Source organism: Phaenicophaeus curvirostris, chromosome 20 (assembly GCF_032191515.1).
Source record: "Phaenicophaeus curvirostris isolate KB17595 chromosome 20, BPBGC_Pcur_1.0, whole genome shotgun sequence".
NCBI lineage: Eukaryota > Metazoa > Chordata > Aves > Cuculiformes > Cuculidae > Phaenicophaeus > Phaenicophaeus curvirostris.
The window spans coordinates 3,631,973-3,652,685 of record NC_091411.1 but is presented as its reverse complement, the minus strand read 5'-3'; the positions used below and the strand labels follow the sequence as shown (position 1 = coordinate 3,652,685).

Sequence of the window (20,713 nt, the reverse complement as noted above, 5' to 3'; positions counted from 1 at the left end):
CAAGCACGAATCTCACTTTAACTTGTTGCTTCTTTGTATAGAGACAGCTCCCTGCCCAAGCCCTGTGATCTTGATCCTGAAGAATAACAAGGAACAGCTTGGATGGATTTCTTATGCAGGAATCTGTCTGTGGCTGGGCCAGAAATTAAGTGTTTGAGAGCCCAGGCTGGATGGTTTTGCACCCTGGCATGGATCGAGCTGTTATGCTGCGGGGGTTCAGCCCATGCTCGGCGGGGCTGGGGGCTGCAGATGAGTTTTCATGGGGAAAATAGGGTTCCTGTGGAACAGGATTGTGGAGATGAGGTTGGTACATGTCCTGTGCCACGCTGCAGCACTGAAGGTTCGGGGTGAGAAGGAAGGACCCATACTGGGAGATCCTGGAGCCCACTGGGTTCACTGAGTACCTCTCCTTTTTCCGCTCAGGCTCCTCGCTGGGTGAAAAGCCCCAGAGCTGGGAGGGGCTGTAACCCAACAGGCAAGGCACGACTTGCTGTCAGGCATGCAAAGCAACACGGTGGGGAAAACGTCGGGTTTTCCTGCCTAGCTCGGCCTGTTCTCCTGTCAGGACCTGGGGAAGGATCCATTCCTTCTCCAAACAACTTTTCCCAGTTGTCCGCCCGACTTCGGGAAGTTTGGAGGAGCTGCCTGGGCTGATGTGACCCCTAATAGCAGCAGGGAAGGGAGGTTTCTGGGCTTGACAGTGCTTCCCGTGGCTGCAGCCCCCTTTACACCAGCAGAACCAGGCACTCAGCAAGCCCTGGGGCTGAGGGGAGATGGTGAGAGCCTGGGCCAGATCCTTCCTTCCCGCTGGGAGTGGAGCTCTGAGCACTGCAGGTGGATTAAAGGCAGGAGGGAGGTGGTGAAAAGCCTTCCCATACCATGCACAGTGTGGTCCCTGCTGGCGTCAGGATGTCTGCCATCAAAGCCGTGCTGTGAAGGTCCCATGCCCTGTCCCAGCCCACGCAGTGGTTGCTGCAGTGAGGTCGATGCCAATATCTTCCAGAGGTCATGGGCTACATATGCGTGACTTGTGTGTTGGTGGCTCAGGATCAGGGTCTTTCTGATGGGGCTGGACTACTCTCCTGCTTCTGGAGCAGGTGTGCAGGCAGCATCCTTGCCAGCACTGAGGATGCCTCGCTTTGCTGGGGTCAACAGGGCAGCCTAACGGGATGCCATTTACACCAGGGTGCTGCCTGCATCTCCTGCCTCCCTTTCTCCAGGGCCTCTACAACCACCTGTGAGCCTGGACAGCTGTGATGATGAGGCAGTTGATAAGTGCTTCCTCCTGCCACCTTGCATTGAACATGATCCTAGCTTGAGTCACCCGGCTTGTTTATCAACACCCTTCGTCTTCTCTCCTCCTCCTCTTCCTCCCAAATGTAGGTTAGGAGTTGCTCCCAAACTGCTCCGTGGGCTGGAGCAGGACCTGGCTCCCTCTCCTTTTGCAGGGATGCCCAGCATGGGCACCATTGCCTGGGGACATGAGGGTGGCCGGCACACCGTGTCCTGCCAGGACTCTGGGAAAGCCGAGAAGTCGTTGGGTGCCTTGAGTTTTTGCACAGCGTCCTCTCCTGTCCAGGGCAATTGGTGCCCTCAGCAAGGGGCTGGGTGAAGCTCTTCCATTGTGCTGGAATAGCTCCTTCCCTAGAGTGTCTCAGCCCCATGGGCCTCTTCCCCAAGGGGCGAGGAGGAGCGTGGCTGGCAGGAGCTGGGTGGCTCTGTCCCATGGGGCTGGTGGTCCCGGGCACCCAGCGGGTGGGAGAGCCCAGGGATGCTCGCAGGTGCCCCTGCTGCCAGGGGGATGGAGAAGTGGGTGGCAGGACAGGCAGAGTCCCCATCAGTTCACACCTTGTTCTGGCATCTCCAGCCTGTTAATTGCTAAACAAACTGGCTATTAATTTGAGATGGGACTTCCTACAGACACCAGCCTACACAACGGTGGCAGAGGTGATGCTGAGCCTCACCCCTGGTGCTGGACCCACAGTCTTTCTGATCCAGCAAGCATCATTGGGCATTGGTGGCTGCGTGTCCCTGGTGCCACCAGGGAGCTTTCTTCTGCTAGGAGGCTGGGGTTGGGTCTGGAGGTGCCTGGCAAACACTGAAAGGCTCCTGGTGGTGATGTGCCATGGTGAGGGGAGGTTGCCGGCAGCGGGAAGAGGTTTGCTGTGGCTTCCTTAAGCATGACACTCATTTCCTAGCTTTGGCCGCAGATCAGCTCCAGCCAGCGCGGGAGGCGGTGGCTGCTGGCGCTGGGTGCTGGGGTTGGTCTTGAGGCTGAAACCTTCACCCTGCCCTACGGGGGGAGCGATGCAGGGAGGCTCTGAGGGATCAGCACTGCAATGTGGAGTGGTTTCTCATAACAAAGTGTGTGTCTTCTTTCAATGTGAAATAAATAACTCCCCTGGCATGTTAGGGCTCCCTGCCAGCGGGGAAGGGCTGGTTCTGGCAAGCTGGGGCTTACCTGCAGCCGTCGTGTCAGGGCACGGGGCTCGCTCGGAGCCAGCGTGTTGGGGCAGGGGACATCACCAGCTGTGAAGGTCTGTTGTGCCGGTGGCCTTCACACGTGGGTCAGAGGTGGGAGACATGTGCTCAGTGCCAGGGCAGAGCCTGCCTTCTCTCCTGGGGGGGGGTTTCCCTGTCTTCCCCAGCAAGGGCTTCTCCTTGCCTCAAGCAGGCTTGGGCATGCGTGGAGGGCATCCCTGCTCTGCCTGGGAGCAGGAGGACTGGAGGTGGTAGGAGCAGAGTTGGCATCGTAGCTGAGAGCTCTCCTTGGGCACTTGGATCAGCCCAGAGAGAGAAAAGCGCCTTGTAGATCAGGATCCCCCCGCAGTATCAGACACCCCTAAACCCACTGCAAGGACCCAGCAAGGAAAGCACAGCCAAGAGCTGGGATTTCCCAAGCTTTTGCCTCCCACCTGCCCCCAAATTGCTTCAGAGGCTGGCGCTGAGCCCAGGAAGGCTTGGCGCTTCTTGATGCACCCCCATCCACTCCGTCCCACCCTTCCAGGGACTGAAAGTCTCCCATCCCTCTGCCTCAGCCCCACGGCAGGTTGCAACAAGCCAATGGTTCTCACCCATGGCTCTGCCACAGCCACGGTGTTGCCGGTCTGGCCCCACGCAGGGAACAGCAAAAGTGCCACGTGGGCATGGGGACAGTCACCGAAACAGCCACCGAAAGAGCCTCGGGTCAGGTGTGTAGACAGCCCTGGTCCGCGGAGATGCGTGCTGTGTCCCATGGACAGACGTTGTGGCCAGCCTCACAGGCAGGATCTTTGAATCAACCCATGGGGAAGGAGCAGCATCAGACCCACCCGTCCCATTTCCGTCCCTCTTACAGCATCCTGCAACCAGGCTTTATTTCACAACCCATCTGAGAGCTGCCCTGCCCTTGTTCCCAGTGAGCTGGGAGGTGTGGGGAAGCTGGAAAGATGTCTGCTTGCAGGACAGGCTCTTGCCTTCCACACCACTATGACCCCGGGCTGTGTGTCTCGGAGCTCTTCGGCAGACAGAAGGGCTGGAGGGATTCAGGGGTGCTCATCCAGTGGATCTTCCTGGGGCGAGGTTTGAAGGCAGGCGAACACCAGCTCTTCAGCACCCACTTTGCCCCTGCAACACCCAGGTCTGGTCCTACTGCTCGGTTTGCAGAAGGCATCACCGCGCCTTTGGGTCGCACGCCCTGGAATGGGGCCGGTGTCCAGCCACGAGATCCCCAAGCAGCAGCTCTGCCGAGTCCCCAGCCCCTGCCTGGCCCCTGAGCCTTGCTCCAAGCCTGGATGTTCCTGTACCAGCTCTGTGGAGAATCCGGTGCCTGAGGCCAGGAGGGGAAGAAGGGGCAGAGCAGAACTGCTCGTGGCAAGCAGATTTCCTCCCCGCCTGCATGGCCTGGAGGGGGAGGAAGGAGCAAAACTCCTCCTTTTCCCCCTTTTCAAAGGGAAAGGGCCGTGGCATTTGGCACAGGTCCTGGCTCCAGCTGATAGAGAACGGTGTCCTTCTCCGTGCCCTCCTGCCCTTCCCTGGCAGGGCTCTGTCCTTGCCTGCAGCCAGGCTCCCAGCCCCACATGGGGAGGCTCAGACCCCTCCGCTATGGAGTCCCCCAGGTGGGATGTCCCCATGCAGCGGGGATGGATGGGACGCTTTGCCCAGGAGTTGGCAGAGGACCTGGGGCAGGACCTCCCTCCCCTCCTGCTACATTGGTAACTCCTGCACACGGGACACTTGTCCTGGCTTCCTCTCTCCCTCTGCCAGCTCTGCTCAGTGCTAGGTGGGATGCCCTTTGGGGGGCTCCCTTGCACGATGTGCCCCAAAGCTGGGGTGTCCTCCGTGTCGCTGCGTGGGGAAGGAGAGCAGGGCTCCCTGCCAGCTCCCAGGCACCCAACGCAGTGGTGGCTCAGCCAAGGGAAGCATACTGAGCTCCTTCCTCTTATCCCAACGCATGCAGGGCATCACCTGAGACTAGGACAGAGCCTTGCCTTGGGAGCCAACACTGGGAACATCCCTGCCTTGCTTTGCTCTGCTGGCTGCTACACACCTTCCCGCAGCACAAGTGATGCTCTGTGCTCCCAGACACTGTCTGCCAGCCCCACAGGGCAGGTGTCCACCAGCCCAGAGTTTCCATGGTTCACTATGGTGCTGCTGGAGCATCCTCAGCTATGGGAGATGTTGAGCCCCTGGCCACCCTTGGCTGGGGCATCATCCTCCGTGGGGAGGAGGGAGCAGGCGTGGGGGACATAGTGTGGGATGGTCACTGCAGGGCAGATGCAGACCCTCTGTCCTGCCTCAGTTTTGTGGAGGAACCGCGCACAGGAACCTCTGCGGCAGCAGAGGCTGTGGCAGAGCCCAGGACAGGTTCAGGGCTGTTTTGTTCAAATACCTCTGGGGTTCATTTGTTGGGTTTTTTTTTATGTGCATAAGAGTCTTTGTTTGGTCTCATCCCGTGATGCTGGGTTGGGTTTCTCACTGGCACTGGCCACCTTGGTGGAGGGAAAGCGTGCCAGGTTCAGCTCATTTCACTGGTGCTGGGCATGGTGGGGCCATGAGAGGGCTGGCTGCTTGTCCCCTGCCGAGCATAGGAGCATCTGCTGGGACATCGCGGAGCAAGGATACCCACCCCCCCTCCCCAACCCTGCTTACTATCCCTGGCACACTGGGCATGAGAGACCTGAAGATGCCCAAATCTGATCTGACCCCCTTTGCTTTGGGGACCCTCCTGGTTCTGCAGCTCCCTGGTGGCACAGGGCTCCGTGTGGGTGCCCAAAGGGCTCTGCTGCTGGTGCAGCACCCCACGGCAGTACTGCCTGTGACCTGGTGTTGACTCAGCCACGGAGGGGTTGCGCCACGCTGGAGAGGATGCAATGCTGCTGGACTGGTGCTGGTGGATGAGCAGGGCCTTATCTGGGGTGATGCTGGGTCCCACCCTACTGTGGGGCAGCACCCGCTGTGGGGTGAGCACCAAAGGGTTCACGGCTCTTTTCCAGCTTGGCCAGGTACTGGTGGGACCCTGGGGGACAAAGGACATGTGGGGTGATGTAACTGCAGCCAGAATGAGGGTGTCCAGGTTTGGGGATGGTACCCAGCTTGAACCAAGGTGCTCCATGGGGATGTTTCACCTCCTTACAGCCACCTCCCTGCCCGTTGGTTGCATCCAACTGTCCTGCAAGTGCTGTCACCTCTCCTGGGGCTTGGACCTGATCCTTGTACCCACCAAGCAGGTGACGCTTCGGGTTGGGGTGAGTTTAGCCCAGCTGGGGTACCGGTGTGGGCACCTACATCTCGTGGCTTTGGAGCATCACCCCTGAAGGCAAGGCTGCTCAAAGGGGAAGGGGTAGGAAAAGAGGGTTTTGCCTGCATCAGGCACGGTTGGGTGGGCAGGAGGAGATCCCCATCCCTCAGAGGCTGTTTGGGCAGGGAGGTTCAGGGCAGACGTCTTGCATTGGGCTCAGTCCAGCCCCGACCAGCTTCTCCGGAGACGTTCAAAGGACCGAATGCTGTTTGTTGTTCACATGTGCATTCCTTGCACGCAGCTCCACACCAGCCTTGTTCCCAGGGAGCAGTGGGAGACCGGCATCCGCGTTGCGGGAAAACAACCGCCGGCACGTAGCTGGTTGCTAATCCCTCGCCTGTGGGGCAGGATGTGACCCTGAGCTGCAGGAGCGGGGCTGATGCAGGGACTGACTCTGGCTTTGTGGTTGGGACTGGGGACCAGGAGCAGCAGGTGAAGGGTGCCCGAAGCACAGCTGAGAGCGCCGTCAGGGATTTTTTGGCTGTTCTGAGGTTGAGGAGCTGCTGTTGAATGTTCTGCCTGATTTTGGGCCCCCGTGGATTTTGCGGGCTGCTTTAGATCCTCCGCACTGGGCACGGCTGTGCTTCGGCAGGTTTGTTTGCTCTGGGCTGGGAGGAGAGCAGCGTTGTGCAACCGCTGTGGCTGGGTGCGGTGCTGGGAGACGCGCTGGGTGCCGCCGCCGCAGGATAAGACCCCCCAGGAGCATCCCTCGGGACACCCCCAGAGACACCGGGTGCTGCCAGCAGTCAAGATGAGGGATGTTGCAGGGTGCTGGTGAAAGGGTGCACCTTGCAGGCGGCGAAGCAGAGCAGTGCGTCCCCACTGGGTGCCCCAGCCCTGAGCTGGCACCACGGGTGCTTCTGACTCATCCAAAGGCAAAGCCCTGCTTGGCAAAGGCAGGGCGAGAGAGGACAAACTGGTTCAGGCCTGGGCCCATCTGGTTTCTCCTCTGAGGCTTCGCTGCCTCATCCCTTCCTGCTGCTCAGCCCCCGTCCTGCCCATCCTTCCCTGCAAAGGTGTGAGTCAGAGGGCAGCCGGCCGAGGAGCTGCACAAGGCTGCTGCTGACAGGGTGGCAGGATGCGTCCCCTTTCAACCCAGGCTGTGCCTCTGAACTGATTTGTAGTGGAAAATATTCCCTATGGCTTTTGGATAGTGCCGGAGCCAGGCAGCAATCCCTGTCCTGCTGGGTCCCCTGGTGCTGAGCTGTGCCCTGAGCACAGAGAGCTGGGGCAGGCACTGGGAGCAGCCTCCACGCTTGGTTTGTTCCAGATAAGCTCAGTCTCAATCCCAGTAGCGCCCTGGAGCAGAAACGCCCCAGGCTGGTTTTGGGTGGGTTTGGGTGAAGGGTGCATTTGGGTGCAAGGAAGTAACACGGGAAGCTGTCCCTCGTTTTTGCTCTCCACCTCTTCAATATGTTTTTCTCCTGTTTCAGTCTTTCCTGGTTGATATGAGAGGGGAAAGTAGGAAGCAGCACTGGGGCAGCCCCTGGATTTTGCTGTTATCAAGAACAAACCTCCCTTCAGCCCCTTTTCTGGTGCTAAGGGTGAGGACCTGACTCCCCCCAGCCCCAGCATCACCCTGGGAACCCACACCCTGGGGATGCTCAGGGGGTGCTCGGCCACTCTGAGTCAGGCCCATATGAAGGAGGTTGTGTTTCTGGGTGGAAATGAACTCATTCAAATTCCCGAAACCCTAAACTGCCAGCTGGGATTTAACCCTTCAGATGCACCCGTTGATGCTGCAGGATGCAGGGAAATGGAGTAGTTCACGGTCCTTCTCGGTTCCCTGTTGGCAGTGGCACCTCTTGCACTGTCCCTTCTGCTGGCTGTCGCTTTGCTGGTGATGCTCAGTGTGCCCAGAGCCATCATGTGCTGTTCCCCCACTCCCTTTCCTGAAGTCTCGCAGGGATGAGCCTGTGCTGAGCCAGGCTCAGCACCGCAGCAGGGTGAGCTGGTGAGCAGGGTGGCACGGCAGCAGGGCACGATGCCCAGCAGGGACAGCCTGTGTCTATGGGCCATTCCCAGCTCAGCGGCTGCAGGTGGTGCTCGGGGCTCGTAGGGTGCTGCTGGTTTGAGGTCTGGCTCAGCACCTCATCCTTGGTGTGCTGGGCACCCCATCCCTGTGTGCGCCCCACCTGTGTGTGTGCACCCTGTTCTTGCCATGCTGTGGACCCCATCCCTGGTGTGCTCTGCACCCTCATCGAGGGCATCCCAGACATGCTGTCTACATAATTCTAGGATTTGGGGCACACGAGGACAGCCAAGGAGCAGCGAGTAAGCCCGCTGAGCTCATTTAGACCAGGCAGCGGTGCAGGATTGCTGGAGCAGCCCTGCTGTGAGGGATGACCCGAGCACCTTTCACCCAGCTGGTGGTGGCCTTGTCCTTGGTTTCCCTTGCTGGAAGAGCCACCCTCATTGTCCTCCCAGGATGGCAGGAAGAACCAGAGCAGCCTGAGAAAGGGATGTGATGAGCAGGGCATGGGCAGGAGGTCAGCGTGGGAAAGTTGGTGCTTGGGTGACTTTTGGTCTACCCAAAGAGCATGGGAACTGCTGACTTTCCCTGGCATGCTGGGGACAGCTGGAATGCTGTGGGGCTGTCCTGGGGAGCAGTGTCCCACTGCCTTGCACCTGCCCCGCTGCCCGCACCTAGGAGCTGGTGGCCGGGCCAGGATGGTCCCTTTTGGTTTCACTGCCTTCATCTGGGTGAAAATGGGCTTCTGTCCCTTCTGGCCTCCTTGAGGTCTGAGCTGGCTGGGCTGGTGGCACCGTGTGGATGTCCCTGTCGGTGCCACAGGTTCTGGGGCTGCTGGGAGCCTGCGCTTCCTCAGCAATCTGCCCACGCTCGCTAATCATTTACCAGCTACATCAGTGATTAACTCGTTCTCTGGCAGCCTTGGAAAGCCTGGCCAGGCCAGAACATGCTGCTCATGGGTCCCCTGCCAGTGGGATGTCCTATGGGCCCTTGTCACCACAGCACAGGCAGTCACCATCATGGCACAGAGGGACCTTCACCGGGGTAGGGACACCCAGCAAAGGGCCATGATCTGCTTCTCCGCTGCTGTGCAAACACATCCCTGTGCCATCCCCCTCTTGCTGAGCCAGCAGCAAGGGGACGCGGGATGGGGGAGCTGGGGCTTTCCTGCCACCCCGCTGAGTCAGGCTGTCCCGTGGGGGCCGGGGGAAGTGCGCCAGGCAAGCTTTCATCAGGAGTGCGGGGGCCACAGCTCAGCTGGCCCAGGGGCTCAGTTTCAATGAGCTTTTTTGTCCTAGTTTTTTCTTGTTTTCTTTCTGGACCAAAGGGAAAATTCCCTGCCTCCGGTGAGGCATCCCTGCGGCATCCCACAAGGGCTTGGGCACCCTGCTCCCAGCTGCTGCTCCTGCTCCCACTCATCTCAGCTACGTAAACCCAAGGGGCCTCCTGGGGGGCTCCTGGGGACGGTTGGGATTTCAAAGGCATCCTCACTCCCCCTCGAATGTGTTGAAGTAGCAGCAGAGGGATGACACGGGGTCTGGAGGGTGTGTCTAGCGTGAGGAACATGGGACTGTAGGCTTGCAAAACGGGATGTGGGCTGAAGGGAGGTTGTGGATGAGTGTTCCTGCTCGGATTTGTCAGACAGTGGCCTCCAGCCTCCCTGGGAGGGGTGTGTGTGTGCGCGCCTGCATGAGTGCATGGGTTTCATAGAATCACCAGCATGGAAGAGACCCACCGGATCATCGAGTCCAACCATTCCCATCAATCACTAAACCATGTCCCTCAGCACCTCATCCACCCGTGCCTTAAACCCCTCCAGGGAAGGTGACTCAACCCCCTCCCTGGGCAGCCTCTGCCGGTGCCCAATGACCCCTTTTGTGAAAAAGTTTTTCCTGATGTTCAGCCTAAACCTTCCCTGGCAGAGCTTGAGGCCACTTCGGGGGTGTGTGTGCACAAATGTGGGTGTGCATGGCTATGAGTGTGTGTTTGCGTGCATGAGTGTGAATGTTTGTGCATGGATGTGCATGTGGCTCTGTGCATGGGTACCTGTGCTGCTTTGACCATGAGCAGCTGAGCTGCAGAGCACCCCGTGCACTTCGCTTTTGCCCCATGGGATGCATTTGGATGAGACCCATCCTTTGGGTGCAGCCAGGATGCTCTCCCCTGGCCATGCATGCACACAGTGACAACCATCCTTTGCAGGGCTTGGGGATCACTCCTGCCCTTCTTGGGGCAATGAACGTGGTGGCCATAACCTGAGGACCAGCTGGGTCAGCCCAAGGGTAGCCAGGGAGCTAGGCTGCCAGGACCTTGGCCTGGCTGCTGCCAGGACACAGAGTGGTGAAGGCTGTTTTGGGTGCAGAAGTGCAATGCACCCTCCCCTACCTTTCCCTCTAAAGCTTTAACACTTTGCTGCCCACCTGAGATCCTGACACATCAGGAAAGGGGAAAGGACATCTCCAACCTCAGCCGATCAGGTACCTTCGAGGCAGCATGGGGGGATGCTCACCTGAAAAGCACCTTTGCCCAGTATCCCCAGCAGCACCTACCCAGTGATGTGCAAATCAGGCGAGTGCTGGGGGAGGCAGAGCTGGTCACCAGCCCCAGGGAGCAGCTTTGGCTGAGCCACATCCCTGTCTCTGCTGGGCTCCGTTCTGCCTGGGATGTGCTGTGATGCTGCAGCAGCCCTGATCCTGCGGATGCATGGATGCATGGTCTCCTTCTTCATCAGTGGTGAACAAGAAGGGCATCAGTGCTGGGTGGGGGCCAAGCAAACTGAGCAGCAAAACCTGTGCAGGCTCTGCCCTCCCCGCTGCCAGATCTGCTGACTCTGCTGGCCCCGGCCTGGGCTATTTAAAGCATCACTCTCATTTTCACATGATTTCGAGGGTAATGAGGAAAACTAGCTCCGGCCACACACTCATGGTGGCTGGGCTGTCTGCAAGCCAGGGGCTGCCAGGGTGGTGTTTGTGGAGCCCTGGTCTCTCTGCCGTGAACACAGGCATCAAGTACAGGCAGCTGTAGGGAAGGATACAGTCAGGCTGTCCATGCTGGTCTCTGGGTGATAAGGTCTTGGGGCTGACGTGGAGCTCATGGCTTGTTTTTCCCCCGGGTTTTGCTCTAAGAGGTGCTGGGGCTGGGCATACGGGAGGTCAGGATAAGAGCTGGCTTCTGCTTTCGGATGTGCATATGTGGGGCTGCTGATGCTGCTGCAGAGGCTTTCAAGGGCAGGACACAGCCCGTCCAGGCTGCTGGACTAGCTTGGGCAGCTTGCCACAGCTTTTGGAGTCCTTCAGAGGGCAAGATCCACCTCCTGCCCTGGTTCAAAGGGACTGACACTGGACCAGGGCTGCTCTGGCCGGGCTGTGACCTCTCCATACATGAGGGCTGCGCTTGTCTTCGGGGCTGCAACCTGCATCGCTGGCGGCAGCGGCTGCTCTGCGGCTGTTGCCTTCCTGGCCAGCCCTTGCTGCTGTGTTGGTGCTGCTTTTGGCTCGGTGGTGGCTGCGGTGGCACAACTGGTTGGAGGGGGGAGCAGGAGCAGGAGCCGCCTCTCTGGCTGCTTTGCTCAGATGAGCTTCAGGCTCCATGGTCCTCGGGCATCATCCAGGACAAGGGCAAAAGCTGTTGCGTGTTTTGTCCCCTGTGCTAGGGTGTCTGTGCCCACCGTGGTGGTGCTGGCTGGGAGGGAAGGATGTGCAGGTCGCTGGGGTCCTGGCAGGGAGGGCTGGAGTGTGGCTGCGGAGCTGATATGGCATAGCTGGACCCTACTTCTTGTTCCCAGCGTATCCCCAGCCCCATGTCCAGCCTGGCCTCGGTGGTTTACCCAGCAGCTGGGATGCCCAGAGCCCTTTCTCTGCCCTCCTCATGCAAAGCCAGCTGCTGCTGAGCCCCTTTATCTCCTCCTGCAGCCGCCACGTGCAGCTTAGTCATGGGGATGGCTGGGGAGGGAAGGAGGAGAACACGGAGGCCGAGGAACAGATGAGATCTGCGATCAGAGGTGCCGGCGCTGGGGCTCCTGCTAAGCCGTTGGCGACTCTCTGTGACCACAAAGCTGAGGACTTCCCCCTGTCCTTGCCAGGAACCAGAGAGATGTGCTGGAGCCTGCACCAAGCTGGCACCCCCGGCTGCCTGGGGACCAGTGGCTCTACATGGTGCCATTTCCAGTGTGTGGGGCTTGGTGTGACAGGGACCCGGGTGGCGGCACCCAGAGCAGTGGGAAAGCACGGTGTGTAGGTGGCTGGGGAGGCCACCCAGTTAGGTCTCTGCCTGTGCAGGCGAAGCGTTGTGCTGCGGGTGTCTGAGCCTGCACCCAGGATGGGGTGGTGGCTGGGTGGCAGCCAGCTGGGCCCCATCCCTCCCTTTCCCCATCGAGGGGCCAGGAGGAGGCAGGGACACAGCTCCCTGGAGATGCCACCTGTCCCCAGACCCTCCAGCTTTTGGCTCGATGTGTGGCAAAAGCAACTCAGAGGGATGGCCGAGTGCGGGTTGTCTCCATTGTGTAGCATGAGAGGGATGCTCTTGGTAGCCCCCTGAATTGCCAGGAGGTTTTGTTCAGCCTGGTGAAGGAGCCAGTGGTTCCCTTGTTGGACACATGAGCCTCATGCAGGATGTGGGAGGGTTGGGGCACCCACCAGCACCATCCGCATGGGCTTCCCATCCTCTGCGCTCTGTCAAATCCCAGCTGTATCTCAAGGTCCAGGTCTTGCTAAATCCGGTGTCACCACCTCCTCCTGACCCACCATGGGTCCCTGCCACCCTCCCACTTCTTCAGGGCTGAGTGTGGTGGCTGGCGGGGCAGCTAGAGGCACTAGGCTGGGAGCATCTGTGGAGCCCCAGCATCCCCTCTGCACCCTGGAGGGGCCAGATTTAGTCACCTTGGATATTTGACTGCAAGTCTTTTGTTTCAGTGCCTGCAAATAACTGACTTTTGCTTTTCCGCTTACTTAAAACCTCCTAATTGGCCCCGTTGTTAATCAGGGAAGAATGAGTGACTAAGCCGTCTCGCCTGCCTAGGGACCAAGGGCTCTTTTTTTCCCATGAACTGAAAGGAAATGAAACCTCAAAATGTCCTTTTAAATCTCAGCTGTCAGCATCGCTGCCCAGAGCCCCGGCCAAAATCCTACACTCGTGTAGATGGGAGTTACAAGAGAGGTGCGGACTCGAGTGCGACTACAAGCTCTTTCTTTTCCAGGAGAAAATGCCAAAATCGGGGGTGAGGAATTTCTCTGCTGGGATGAGCGGGCGTCTCGTTCTTTGCCGCAAAAAAAGATTGCTTCAATTGAAAGGGATTTTCAGCCCTGGCTTGGCAAGATGCTGGCTGGCTGGTGTTTGCTCCCATTGCAGTGCCAGCATCTCCTTGGGGATGGGTTTATCTGCCCCCAGCTGTGGTCCTCGGGGGACATTTTCCTCATCTCACTGGGATTTGCAGCACCCTGGAGCAAGCTGCTCCTTTGTACCAGCTTGGCTGCTCTTCTGCTGCTGCTGGAGAATTTTGGCTCCTGTCGAGCTGTGCCGGACTGGCACGAGGGTCTGTTTTGTCTGGGTTTTCGCCCCCAGCATTGAGGATGCGGATCCAGCATCGTTCCTCCCCGCGCCCATCGCCAGCACTCTGGCAGAGGCTGAGCCCTTGGAAATAGTTGGAGGCGACTCAAATTCTTTCCTTTTCAGAGGCTCTGGGGCAAAGTTGAGAGTGAAATTTGAAGTAGAGACGCGGTGTAGTAAATGCAGCTTTGGGGAAGTTGTCTCTTTGGACCTGTGATGCTTTAGGGTGTGGGGTTTGGTGTGGGAGTCCCTTGTGGGGTCTGGAGGTAGGGTGGGGAGGGGAGAGCAGGGTGTACGTGGGGGAAGGTGCTCCATGGGGCAGGGCTTGCTCCATGGGGCAGGATGCTGCCTCTGTCAGGATGCATGTGGGACAGGGTTTGCTTGCACCGGGCAGGGTGCACATGAGGCAGGGGTGCTGGCGATGGGGTGATGCCCCAACTCGCTGGCTGCAGCTGATGCCCCAGGAGAAGCGAGAGGTTCCTGTGGCTGTCATCCAGCGCTGGGAAAGCACCATCCCTGCTGCTGGGGAGTGGGTTTGCGGTGTCCCCCCATGCACCGAGAAGCATGGAGCTGCCAGGGAATGGTGCTGCCTTGGAATTGCTTGTGGGATGGAGCGGGATCTGCTCTGATGTGGGGTGCAGGGGGCACCCAGCAGCTTAGGCTCACCCCGGTCTGGAGGCAGGGGTCCTGGCGGGTGCCCTGCCTTGCAAGAGGAGGTGACATGGGGAATGTGGTGGGGCCTGGCTCTCCTTTCCCCTTTGAATCTCCCTGCTGGCCCCAAGCATCAGCAGATCCTCCCCCTCCACGGGGTGGTCCTTATGGGGTGCAGTGGGGTTGGGTGGGTGTGAGTGATGCTGGTGGAAGGTGAAGAACCCCCAGTCTCAGCCGTCCCAGGCGATCAGAGCAAGGCTGGGGAGCTGCACAAGGCACGGGAAGCCGTCAGCATTGCCGGAATCAGCTTCATGTCAGGAATTTCCTGCTGGGGAGAGGAATCCATGGCATTAACGTGGAAGGCCAAAAAAAAGATCATCCTGACCCCAAATTAGTCCCTGAGCTGGACAGGGAGGGCAGAGGGTGGTGGGCTCAGCTGTGGCCCCGCACCAAAGCCTGCGCCGGTGGGCGGGAGGGCAGGGAGGTGTTGGGGGGGTGAGGAGGGTGGAGGGAAAGTGTCCAAGACAAGGGCTGTGGCAAGGAGACCCCCAGATCCAGTCCCTGCCTAATGCATCTCTGTTCTCTCCTTGCAGAGAAGACGGGGAAGGTGCTGGGGGACTTCTGCCGGTGCTACAAGGAGCAGTACGGCGTAGCGCTCTTCAACAGTGTCCGCTATGAGATCGAAGGCAACGGAGGGCCACAGGCTCAGCTGCTCCACCGCAAGGTAAGAGCCGGTGGGGAGCTCCATCCCCATGCCCACTGAGCGCAGATCGGTGTTGTCCCCAAAGCTTGGGCATGTCCCCTCTCCCCTGCGTGCCCAGGTGGCCAAGAAGACCAATGGCATTTTGGCTTGGATCAGAAACAGCGTGACCAGCAGGTCCAGGGAGGTTCTTCTCCCTCTGTACTCGGCACTGGTGAGACCGCTCCTCAAATCCTGTGTTCAGTTCTGGGCCCCTCACCACAAGAAGGATGTTGAGGCTCTGGAGCGAGTCCAGAGAAGAGCAACGAAGCTGGTGAGGGGGCTGGAGAACAGGCCTTATGAGGAACGGCTGAGAGAGCTGGGGGTGTTTAGCCTGGAGAAGAGGAGGCTGAGGGGAGACCTCATTGCTCTCTACAACTACCTGAAAGGAGATTGTGGAGAGGAGGGAGCTGGGCTCTTCTCCCAAGTGACAGGGGACAGGACGAGAGGGAATGGCCTCAAGCTCCACCAGGGGAGGTTTAGGCTGGACATTAGGAAAAAATTTTTCACGGAAAGGGTCACTGGGCAGTGGCAGAGGCTGCCCAGGGAGGTGGTTGAGTCACATTCCCTGGAGGTGTTTAAGGGACGGGTGGACGAGGTGTTAAAGGGCATGGTTTAGTGTTTGATAGGAATGGTTGGACTGGATGATCCAGTGGGTCTCTTCCAACCTGGTTGTTCTGTGATTCCATCCTGCTGGAGCAGGATGTCACTCCCATGCTGCAGGTTCAGCCCATCCCCGTGGTGTTGTGCGTTGTCCACGCTGCACGTGGGGCTCCCTGAGAAGGTTTTCTTTCCCGTCCCATGCAACAAGCACACCCTGTGGCTGGGGTGAGGCTGGCTTTTGGCTGCAGCCCCCTTAGATGTCTGTGCTTGATGCCAGGGCTGGCAGGAACTCCTGGGAACCCCTCGTGCCCAGTGGAGCCCTGAGCAGGGCACGCCAGGATATTGCCCTCCTGGTTCTGGGTTCAAGCAATGCTCCAGCCTGGGCAAATGCCCAGGGAGGGCTAGAAAACTTCTGGCAGATGTTCCTGACCCAACAGGGGAAGAGGAGGTGGCTCTGAGCCTGATCCCCAGCAGCCACCATTCTCCTGCCTGGTGAAAGGACTCCCAGCGTACCCCCACGGGGCTTGTTACCCATGGCTCTGGCACCCAGGGATGGGTCCTGTCCTTCCCTCCTGCCTCCAAAGGCAGATGCACTCCAGCCAAGGCTTCTTGCTGGCAGACAGTGCTTGGGATTCCTCCCTGGCTGGGTTGGCAGAGCCGCCATCCTGGGTGTGCTCCTTGAAAGCAGGAGGAGATGTGATAGCGCAGGGTTCTGCTTTTGTCTGGGGCTCAGAGAGGTGGTGTTTTAGGAATCTAGAGATTGCATCCATGCGATCAGGTTCAAGCCCTGTGCACTTCCAGCAGCTGTCCTGGCCAACCCATCAAGGTAACCCTCACCCCGTCTCCTCTGAAAGCTGCTTGGGCACTGAATGTGTTGGGCAAAATAAAGGTGTGGAGGTTCCTGGGCAGGAGCTGGGCCCCTGGCGTCCTCGACAAAGTGTCTCTTGGGTTCCTTGCAATTTGGCAGATGTCATCAGCTCCCCCCCGGGGGTCCCTCCCTCCCAAGGTTGGTTGCTTCATTAAAAAGCTCCAGCAAGCAGCCCAGGAATGTCTGTGGAGCAGTGGCGAGGCAGGGAGGTCAGGGACACCATGCAAGTCTTCTAAAACGACAGTGTGTAACTAGGACATTCCTCTTGTGCAACGTCCTGGCTGCTGCCTCCAGCTGGGATGTGCCAGGGTTCCAAACATGCCAGGGTTTCAAAAACACCACAGGGACCTGTCTGTAGGGAAACTGCAAGGAGCTGGGAAGAGCATCTCCTCCAGCTGGGCTTTGCACTCCCCGAAGATACCAAAACCAGTTGTGGATCTCAGGAAGATGCACAGGCAGGTACTCAGGCAGGTCCAGCTGGAACCTGGTATTTGGGTTTTATTATTGCATTTATTTTTTACCTTATTTTTGCCATCTCTGTGGGGATGCAGTGCTCAGAGGTGATACTGGGGGCAGGTGACACCCCTGGGCAGAGAGGGACAGCGGGACTGGGGTCTGAATCGTGGTTCAGTCGCCTTAGATGCCACCAAGATGCAGCAGCGATAACAAAGAATAAATGTTTCTGCCTTTGGTCTCTCCAGCACCCCAGGCGTCCCCAGCCAGCAGCGGGGACAGTGCACATTGTGGCCTTGGTCCGACATCCTCGTATTGGTTCAGCCTGGAGAAGAGAATGCTCCGGGGAGACCTGAGAGCAGCTTCCAGTGCTGAAAGGGGCTCCAGGAAAGCTGGGGAGGGGCTCTTGATCAGGGAGTGCAGGGAGAGGTTGAGGGGCAATGACTTTAAATTGAAAGGGGGAAGATTTAGATTAGACATTAGAAAAAAAATTCTTCACAATGAGGCTGGCCCAGGTTGCCCAGAGCAGTGGTGGCTGCCCCATCCCTGGAGGTGTTCAAGGCCAGGTTGGATGGGGCTTGGAGCCCCTGATCCAGAGGGAGATGTCCCTGCCCAGGGCAGGAGCTTGGAACTGGATGGGTTTTAAGGGCCCCTCCAACCCAAACCATTCCATGATTCTACGATTCACCCCTGAAAACCAGTCCCTGAGCACCCTCTCTTCTCATAATACCCCCTCCTGCATCTCCTGACCAAGCCCCAAAGCTGAAGAGCCAGCCTCGCTCCGCATCATTCCCTGTCCCTGCAGCAAGGATGCAGCACTCCCTATCCCCTCCCTGCCCAGCCCAGCCATTTAGCTCATTCCTGCCTGTCCCAAATATTTGCTGGGGTTGGGTGGTGCTGTGCTGCCTCCCCCAGTGAGGAGGGTGTGTGAGGAAGGGACCGGCTGCACCACAGAGCTGGGGCTCGTGGACACTGGTGGCTGTGAGCAACCATTCCCCATCCAAGGGTCATAGAATCACAGAGTCACTGAGTTGTTTTGGTTGTAAGGGACCTCAAAGTGCGTCCAGATCCACCTCCTGCCATGGTCAGGGACACCTCCCACTGGATCAGGGGCTCCCAGCCCCATCCAACCTGGCCTTGAACCCCTCCAGGGATGGGGCATCTCTGGGCAACCCGGGCCAGTGCCTCACAAACCTTCTCATGAAGAATTTCTTCCTAATGTCTAACCTAAATATCCCCCATTTAAAGCCATTCCCCCCCCAACCTATCACTCCATGCCCTTGTACAAAGTCCCTCCCCAGCTTTCTTCTACACCCCCTTCAGGTGCAGGCTGCTGTAAGGTCCTCTTGACTCACATTGTAGCTCAGTCTGGGTTTGATTTCATTCGTAACCGATCTCGGTGGCTTCATCTTCCTCCAGCAGCAGTTTTGAACTGGTTTATATGGGCTGATTCTCCTTGGATGAGCCACTCTGCTGAGATGCTGATGGGGACTTCCAGAGCTGGCACCACCTGTCGGTCTCCATCCCTGCTGGTGGCCTTGGAGTTCAGGCTCTCATCCCTCCTACTGTCCCTCAGCCCTGCAGGACTTGCTTTGTGCTTTCTTCTCCCCCTTCTAAGGGCTTTGGAAAGCAGAGAGGAGCAGCAAGGTGCTGTCAGCCGTTTTGCTGAGCTTAACTGCACTCAGATCTTCCTACCTCCCAAGGGGGTGTGGGGCTGGGGAGTGATGAGGGCTTGGGGGAGGCCCCTGTGAACCAGGAGATGGACAGAGCAGGGAGAGGAGAGGGAAAGGTCCTTCTGCTGGCTGCGTGGTGCGACCCAAGCCCTGGTTGGTCCCTCCTGATGGCCACCGTGGTGGATGGTGGGTGGCCATGGCAGGAGAGGCGGCTGCCGCACGCTCCAATCCTCACAGGAGCTCTCGGCTCTTGTTTATGTTCCTGGGATCATAAAAATTCTTGGGATAGATTCTTGGCTCGCTCGACTGGCTTGTGTTTGGTATGGCGAAAAAAGCTGCCGGCCTGCAGGCCAAAAGGCGCAGAAGAGCCAGTGTGGGGCTGCTCAGCTTGGGGGGTGGTTCTCAAGGACGTGAGATGTCCTCAGACTGTTCTGTCACTGGTCCTCATGATGTCCAAGTCATTTAAGAATTGTCTCGTGCTGGGCTATACAGGGTGACTTCGTGCTTCTCTTCCATGTCCCATCTGGAGACCATGCAAAGGTTCCTGCCATCTTCAGCTTGGCCCTGGCAGGATCTTCTGGCTGATGGCCACTACTGAGCAGTACCACACATGCTTCTGCCTGCTCCAAGCTGGGGAAGTTGAGGTTGGGAAGCTCTGCTGGAGGGCTCTGCTCCAACCTGCCGCTTGGCCAAGTGGGCTCAGGTTGCTCAGCTGAGTCTTGGCTTATCTCCCAGGAAGGAGATATCATGAACTATGACCACTATGGTGAACACCACCACATATAACTTTGCTGCCATATGAGCAGCCCCTCTGAGGTTTTCTAGGGCTGTGCATGTGGTACCCCTCAAGGTTGTCACCCAGACACACCTATTCAGGCAACAAGACTTGCGACGTTGTAGGAAATAATCCAATGGGGAACTTGGGCAACCTCCACATAGCCCTAGTGCAGAAAGCCCCACCCAAACCACCATGAGCAGACCTTACTGAGCTCCCCGTGCTCAGCTCCCTGTGGCTATAGCATGTTGGGTTGCCAAGCTTCCCCCTCCCTGTCCCTCCAAGCCACATCTCCTCCTTGCAGGTCCCACTGGAAGACCATGTCATCTACTCAGGCAACCTCTTCCAGTACATCGAGGAGAATAAGAAGTGGAGGAACCGCTTCTGCGTGGTCCCACACAACTATGGCTTGGTCCTCTACGAGAACAAACTGGTGAGGAGCATCACACTTCTGCCCATCACTGGTGGGCATGGCTTCAAAGGGGGACACCCCATCACTGTGGTGGCATGGCCATGCTTCCTATCATCCATGACTATCTTTTTCTGCCCAGGCCTATGAGCGGGATCTATCACCCCGTGTACTCATCAACAGTGCTGGCTACAAGATCCTCACCTCTGTGGACCAGTATTTGGAACTGGTGAACAGCAGCCTACCTGGTGAGTGGTCCTGGTAGCTAGGGGTGAGGAAGGATACTTGGGGTTCCCTGTGCTCCCATGGTGCTGGACATGCCTTGGGGACCTCTGGAAGGGGTGGTTTTGGGGTATGGCATCCCTAAAGATCTTCTGGAAGGGGTGGTTTTGGGGTGTAACATCCCTGAGGACCTTCTGGAAGGAGTGGTTTCAGAGTGTGGGGTTGTAGGCAAGGAGAACAGCCTCATTCCTCCTATGGGGTGCAGAGTGCAGTCTGTGTCTGCTGCTTGGCTCTTGCCAGGGGTGGATGGAAAAAGTGTCTGTGGCTCTTTGAGAGCTGCCCCAAGCTGCTCCCACCTCCCTTTCCCGTGGTGCGCTGGATGAAGGCAGTAGCTCCTGTTCCTCCATCCAGATTCTCAGAAGGACCAACCACCACCCCACTGTCTGACCTCCTGCCCTGAATCTCTAAAGGTCAGGGAGCTGCTGAAAGAGCTCGTGAAGGGCAATGAGACCTTTGCCAGCTCAGGCCGTGGGCACAACAGCAGCAGGGTCAGGCCAGCAGCTCTGGGGAGTGCTTCGCCCTCGGAAGGATGATGTTTTTAAACACTTTGTAATCAATTTTCACTTCTGAGTTCCTTTCTGGAAGAATGAGGCTCTTTGCCCACTTTTTACCTCGTGTTTTTGGTAGAACTCAAAGCAAAGGCACTGGGAAGGAGCCAAGGGGTCTTGTGTGCCCCTGCTGCACCCCTAGCTCTGAGATGGACATCCCCAACCCTGTGTCCTGCCCCATCCCCTCCTCAAAACGTCCTCTCCCCCCTTGCAGGGGTGACACCTAAATCAGGGCACTCCCCCATCTTGAAGTGCCCCACGGATTTCCCCCTCATCCTCTGGCACCCCTACGCCCGGCACTATTACTTCTGTGTGATGACGGGCAAGGAGCAGGAGAAGTGGCGAGCAGTTTTCCAGGACTGTGTCCGACACTGCAACAACGGTGAGTGATGCCTGGGGGACACAGGGACTGCTGGT

The 20,713-nt window shown here is 58.3% G+C and overlaps 2 protein-coding genes across 2 annotated transcripts in view; both read left to right on the top strand.

The window, feature by feature from the left end:
- Nucleotides 1-20,713, top strand: part of WHRN (whirlin) — a 231,093-nt gene that overhangs the window by 118,738 nt on the left and 91,642 nt on the right. The gene's annotated exons all lie outside the window — the stretch shown is intronic.
- Nucleotides 1-20,713, top strand: part of NIBAN2 (niban apoptosis regulator 2) — a 33,756-nt gene that overhangs the window by 1,942 nt on the left and 11,101 nt on the right. Inside the window, exons 2-5 of the mRNA XM_069873648.1 lie at nt 14,540-14,670; nt 19,362-19,490; nt 19,609-19,714; nt 20,511-20,678. Of these exons, the coding sequence (XP_069729749.1) occupies nt 14,540-14,670; nt 19,362-19,490; nt 19,609-19,714; nt 20,511-20,678 (534 nt within the window). The remainder of the gene's footprint in view (nt 1-14,539; nt 14,671-19,361; nt 19,491-19,608; nt 19,715-20,510; nt 20,679-20,713) is intronic.